The 7,111-nt window shown below is 34.3% G+C and overlaps 1 protein-coding gene across 1 annotated transcript in view; it reads left to right on the forward strand.

The window, feature by feature from the left end:
• The window catches only part of LOC127415985 (nesprin-2-like), a 119,787-nt gene extending 116,000 nt beyond the window's left edge, over positions 1-3,787 (forward strand). Inside the window, 3 exon segments of the mRNA XM_051655070.1 lie at positions 680-871; positions 2,917-2,963; positions 3,571-3,787. Of these exon segments, the coding sequence (XP_051511030.1) occupies positions 680-871; positions 2,917-2,963; positions 3,571-3,781 (450 nt within the window). The 3' untranslated portion in view covers positions 3,782-3,787.
• The last annotated feature ends 3,324 nt before the right edge of the window (positions 3,788-7,111 follow it).

The raw sequence follows: 7,111 nt of genomic DNA on the forward strand, positions 1-7,111 counted from the left end.
CTTTTGAGCCCCTGAATATGGGGATTTGTGTATAAAATATGCTGTAATTCCTAAACTGTTCCCCCAATTTGGATGTAAATCCCTTTAAATTAAAGCTGAAAGTCTACACTTCAATTATATATTGACTGTTTCATTTCAAATATTTTGTGGTGGTGTACAGAGACAAATTTATGAAACTTATGTCACTGTCCAAATACTTGTGGACCTAACTGGTATGTACAAATATATAAGACGTTTGAGAGACTGACCTGATCAACAGGTACACTTTGTTGGCTGCGATTTCTCTGGTTGGTGGATCTTTCTCTGAAGGATCATGGGTAGTGTTGTTATGTAGCAGAAATTCCACTAATGAACATTAATATTATTTTTGTTTTTTTTAAATAATTTTGAAATAACATGGACCAGATTTTTTTCTTCCAGAACCAGACAGTTGCGCTCTTTTACAGTTATTTTCATTAGCATGACTGTAGACTGTATTCTTAAATGTTTAAATGGACAAACAGGTTCATTACTAAGGTGCCATTAGTGGTCAGCAATAGAAAAAAATAAGAAACATCAGCTTCTCCATCCTCTAAGACTGACCAGCTACAAGCACAACCACTGGTTAGTGAGTGTTTTGAGTTATTTATTACCTGCAGAGGAATTCTTTTGTCTAATGTATTGCTCCCCCTTGTGGCAGGTTCTGGCTGAGGAGTTGCAGGGAAGACAAAAGCAGGTGGGCTCCCTGCAGGAGATTGCCTCTAAACTGCTCCCAGAGGCTGCGGGAGAGGACAGTGCTGAAGCCAGGGAAAAACTCCATGTCATTGGAAGCAAACTACGTCTTCTGTCACGTCAGGTCAATCAGGATCTCCACACTATTCAGGAGCGTTTGGTAAGAGTGTGTAATTTCTGTGCCAGTAGCATCACAGTGAATGGCAAAAAAGATTGTTTTCGAACAGGTTTCCTGAACACATCCCCTGTCTTCCATTGGTTAGACAAAACAGATAGCCCTGCTCTAAACTCGTGCTATAGAGTGCAACAGTGCCCGCCATCTTTTTCAGCTGTCCTGGTTCCAGAAGTGTTTTTCCCATTGATTTTTTTTTTTTTTGTAGGGATTTCTTAAAAACCAGCATAAGAGTTTTAAGCCATGAACCAACCAGCTCCGAGGTGAATCATAACATTATCAACAAGCAAAATAGTATTTGAAAATTGGATAAAAAGATAAAGGTTGGATAGCTTCAACAGAGGCATATACCATTGATTAGCAACCTGGAAACTCATGGTTGGTCTGTTTCTAATGGTTTTTAAATTATTGTTAAATATCAATTTGCCTATGGAGAAAATGAATGGGATGTTGTGCTCTATTGGTTGAGCTAATGTCGTTATGTGAGGCTGTTCTGGATGCTTAAACAGTAGTGTTTCGAAAACGCCTCAATTTTTGCACTTTTTGAAATAATGGACAGTAAGCCTACAAATGGCTTACTTTCAGTTCACTCTGCATATTAATCTGTGGTCCAAAAAAGTATTTTAACATCCCAAAAATTACACACTTCACTTCTTTACTCTTTGTTGAGCAAATTACTAAAGATTAAAAGGCCAGCGCGCTCTTCTCAATGGTTTACGGTTTCACTACCCCTGCCAATATTGGTTTCTTTTAATTAAAATATACAGCAAAGTTGCACATTTTATTAGAACCATGAAGGTTTTATGACCTCAGAGGCATTTATCTTTTTCATGCAAATTCATACAGTTCATAACCTAACTTTATATTGCTTTACAGCAAAATAATATGAGCTGAGAACAAGCTTTTTATACAACTTGCAAGCACTGTATTGATATTCCTTAAAGGAATATTCCATGTTCAATACAAGTTAAGCTCAATCAATAGCATTTGTGGCATAATGTTGATACCACACAAATTCATTTAGACTATTATTTTCGAAAATAAATAAATCTGGATTACAGTGAGACACTTACACTGGAAGTGAATGGGGCCAATCCTTAGAAGTTAAAATACGCACTGTTTCAAAAGAATAGCCACAAGATATAAACAATATGTGTGTTAACATGATTTGAAGTGTGATAAAATCACTTACAAACCTTTTTTTTTGTTGCCGTGACTACGTAATATCAACAAACTCTAAGACGACCATAAAAATGACAATTTAAACAAATTTACAGCTCTAATAATACGAGTTTTAACAGCAGAATTAATGTAAGTACTTTCATAAAATTATAAGCGTCACATTTCTGCCTTTAAAACCTCCAAAAATTGGTCCTTTTCACTTCCATTGTAAGTGCCATACTGTAACCTCGATTTTTGTTTTTTAAAGAAAAGGTTGGATGAGTCTTAATGAATTTTTGTGGTAATCAACATTATGCCACAAATGCTGTCGATTGAGCTTAACTTGCATTGAACCTGGAGTATTAATTTAAAACAAATATTTAAACTCAAGCAATTAATTTAGTTCAAATTACTTAATTTTTTTTTTTTTTTTTTTAATTTGCACACATTTTATTTTCTAAGAAAAATAATATTAAAGTTTATAATCTCCTACTGACTTTACATTGATAAAAGGCTCAGCATTCAAAATGTAAACTACACCAGTGGTGTCATCGTAATATATGCACACTGACTTGCATGTGGTCTTCCTTCTTACATCTTGTTTGCATACTGAATTGTGATTGTTTGCAATATGTGGGTCTTGCCTTCCTTGCCATATATATTATTTAACCATTTATAGTGTGCAGCACTATAGACGGGAGAACAGAGGAGTCTCTTACCATAAGGTCCAAGATTAGGCAGATCAGTCATACTGTAAAAGAAGGAAGATAACTGTGTTTTATTTGCTCATATTATAGAGAGATAGGACCTGGTGTGAGTATTGCTCATTTCTGGTGCAGTGCTAATTTCATCTACGTTGTGTGCTTTTGCAGGAGGCTACAACAGATGCAACAGGAGACATGAAATCCTCATGCTCCAGGTACAGATTAACAGCTGACTATACATTAGCCACTTTTATTTATTTAGCCTTGTTAAATAGATTAAATTAGTTTTAATGAATAATAAATAGACATATTTTTAGATAAAAAGAGAAAAGCACACATACAGTTGCCCCAAAAAGTACTTGAATACTTATGGACAAAAAGTCACACTTAAAAATCTGTGAATCACATAAAAAAAATGATGAATGTTATTGCATTAGATAACACAATATAAAGTCGTGACAACTGCATACTCTAGAGCTTTTTTCAGAACTAACTTTTTTTTAGCCATTTTTGCAGGAACATGTCCATAAACATTGTCTAAATTTTGAACAATAGAGTATATATTGTTTTATAACTCACAACCTAACAAACTTTTTTTGAGAAAAGTGTGTTATATTTCTTAAAAATAAATGGCACTTGATTTGATATTTTGCAGTGTAATGGAAATACATTCATACAAGTTTAAGTGTGGCTCAAGTGTCCAAAATACACTTTGGGGCCACTGTATGCACAATACTCTGACACAATATGTTTGTAAGGTGGAATTATTTGATAAAAGTGAGCAGTTGTAAAGAAAGGCTGTGATTTTCTGCGTTGTTTTAGATCAGAGAAGCGTGACCCATCACATCAGCGCTCTTTCTTCTATCGGGTACTGCGGGCTGCTTTCCCCCTCCATCTCCTCTTCCTCCTGCTGCTGGTGCTGGCCTGCATGGTCCCTCTTTCCGAAGACGGCTACAGCTGCACCCTTTCCAACAATTTTGCCCGCTCTTTCCACCCGATGTTGCGCTACACCAACGGTCCTCCCCCCACATGAACCCCCCTAACTGCTGACACGATCAATCAGAAGATGCGTTCTTATGTATCAAAAGTCTAGTGGACTTTTGTCTAAGCAATATTTTTAACAGCTGTATTTATATAATTCATTTTATACTATTTATTCCCCATTGAGAGCCATACTACTGAGAATTTTTTAATTGTTTGAATGTTACGAGATGTATGTGATCCAAACTTTTTTTTGTCCCGTTTTCTTATGTCGTTATGCTATAAACACAGAAAAATGTGTCTTAAATATGTCACTGATTGTTTTTCTGATAATTTAGCCTAAGGTGGTTTTCAAGATTCAAGCAAATCATGCATTGATAAATGGTAATATGCCTGAGAGTTTGCAACTGGAATATTTTTTTTTTTTTTTTAGATTGCTCTTGAACCACAGTTTGTGGTTTACAAAATTGATAGCTGCTTTTTTGGCATCAAGTGGTCAGAACATTTTTTTTATTCTTTTATATGGTCTAAATAAACTTCTCACTTTCCATTATTTTATTTTTTTTAAATATACAGAAATAATTGCTCATTACATGGAATAAGTTCATATTTGTAACCACCCCTGCAACCCCTCACCCACATCCCCCCACATTTTAATTCACCCCTGCAATTATTTATAACTTATATCAGTGTAAATATAACACATTGTTACATATGCAGCACTAGTAGAACACAAAGACATGTATGTGTACAGAATGTGAATTTTTAAAGTTAATTTCACAAAACAAACAAACAAAAAACAAATTTTCCCTGTGTGAAAATAAACATTGTCAAACTGAGTGAAAATGCATTACAACTGGTCTTTAATTTTTACTTTTCAAAACTTGCTAAATGAACATTGGTGTTTCATATCAAAAGAATTAAAAAATTCATGTGGTTGCAGGCAGATAAAAATAACTGATACAATTGTTATTAAAATTAGATCATATTTTTACATCCATTTTTGTGCGTTTAATCTTTAAGGTATTGTCATTTATAGTTCAACTAAAATGTATGGGCTAAAGTCACTGGACTGTTCTTGATCTGTTGTTGAAGACAGGGTTTCAGTTATTTATATTCAGTTATATTAAAAATCACAATGCAATAAGTATTTTTTTATTTGTGGTTCAGATCTGTATATTCGTAAGATGAAAAGTTTTCACAGTGGAATAGTCTTGAGATTGTCATACTGAACAAAAGCAATGAATAATTCAACTGTCAGTAGAAAATGTATAAATGTTTTATAAAAGGCCTTTATGTAGTAAAAGGGGTGGGGAACAGAAAGGAAAAAAGCAGTTTTTAAAATGTTGCAGTGCTCCAGTTTAATAAAAAAAAAAAAGAGAATAAAACATGAAATTTACTCAAAATAAATGCAAACAATACATTCAGCTGTACTGAATTTGTTGCTGTTGCTATGTAACATCCACAAATGTATTTTTCTCTGGTTTTCCTAGTACTGATGGAAAAAATAAGGATTTATACAAGTGGAATCATTGTTTTTTCAGTGCTGTCCTTCAGCCTTCACATTTTAGGCTTCGTTCACATAGCACATACTGTATATTTGTTTTTCAAATCTGACTGTCCACCCTGCAATTTTGAAAGTAATGAAATCAGATCCATTTGTTGAGACAGTGGAGTCAATATCCGGTATATCTACATTGGTTGCTAGTGTAATGAAGAGAGAAGAGAGTTGTTTTCTTCCACAATGGCAGAGTAGCAAGCTGTTAGTATGGAAAAGGACATAAAATTGGAAATTCTGCCTCTGCTCATGTCCTTCAGGACAGCTTGCCATGAGGGTAAACTCGTGGGGTGCAGGAGAGCACCCTTCGAGGCATTACTGTATTTAAACATTCATGCATATGCGGTCTGAAATCGGTCATATTCTTTATTTACTCTATAGCGAATGCTGCGTAGTAGGGCTGCAACTAACAATTATTTTGATAATCGATTAATCTAACGATTATTAGAATGATTATTCGACTATTCGGCAATTATTGCAACCAATTATTCAACTTGTGCCTGACTTAAAAGGTTGTATTAAATGTGCTTACTAACAATAAAGAGGAAAGAAAATCATCTTTTAAAAATACCTCTAAATGACATTCACTGAATTAAAGGAAAAAATTGTTTTTATTAAGTTTAATTCAGTAAAGAAATTCACTGCAAAAAATCCTATTGTTATCAAGTGTTTTTATCTTGTTTTCCACTTAAAATTGTCTAAAAATCCTTAAAACAAGATACATTTACTTGAGAAGCAACATATAAGATATTTAGACTTGCTTTAAGAGAATGTATCTTAAATATAAGTGCATTTTGTATATAAGAGTATTTTTTCACTTGGTTATACTTCTGCAGGTGCAGTAAAGACAAAATATACTTATATTCAAGATCTATTCTCTAAAAGCAAGTCTAAAGATATTATATGCTACTTCTAAAGTGAATGCATCTTTTTTAAAGGATTTTTAGATATTTTAATATATTTGTATTTTGTTTTATTTTTTTGTATTTTTTTGGATTCACATTATAATCTAGCTGCATTAAGCATGTGCGCTCGAGGGACGAGTGTCCCTGTGACAGAGTGTGCCTCAGCCGGGTACAGTTTCAATCTCGCCCCCTTAGATCGGGACGTTTGTGCAGCTCATAGAAGAGGCACTGACCGCACAGAGAAATGCTAGTTTCGGAGTTTGTAGTTATTTACATGATCTGCTTACGTATTATTTGAGCTATAATAAAGCTATAAAGCATTAAATATAACTGCATTAAAGATGTAATGCCAGGTTGTTTCCTTTAAAGAGCTCCAGCTCCGTTTATTCCACAACGAGAGTGCTTCTGTATTTACTTTTTTGGTATTTTTGCATTTTAATTCCCTCATACTTTGAGATCTACATCATCTGAAACTGTCTGGAAAGTTTAGAGTGCATCTGGACTGTGAGCTGTGTAATTCTTCCTCTCCTCAGTCAGGCGTGAACTGCAGTGCTGCTCATTAATGTGATCTCATGTTATGTTAAATGAGATCAAACGACTATTCGACAATGAAAATTGTCGATAACGTCGACTAATCGTTTCAGCCCTACTGCATAGTTCACTATATGAGGAAAGAGTGAGCGGATTCTGACACAGCTAGCTGCTGCACTCTTTGTAAGATGTTATTTATTCACCATGTCCCAAATGACAAAAAAAATCCAATAAAAAAAAATACTCAAAATCCAATTACAGATAGTTCAGACTGGGAGGCATTTCCAAAAATCTGATTGTGATCCACACACGACTGTGGTTTGGATCGGAAAATTGGAATTCATGTGTTTCTTTGCTGATTAGATGCCAAAAGCTAAACTGATTTGAG

The sequence above is a fragment of the Myxocyprinus asiaticus genome, chromosome 25 (genome assembly GCF_019703515.2).
Source record: "Myxocyprinus asiaticus isolate MX2 ecotype Aquarium Trade chromosome 25, UBuf_Myxa_2, whole genome shotgun sequence".
Classification (NCBI taxonomy): domain Eukaryota; kingdom Metazoa; phylum Chordata; class Actinopteri; order Cypriniformes; family Catostomidae; genus Myxocyprinus; species Myxocyprinus asiaticus.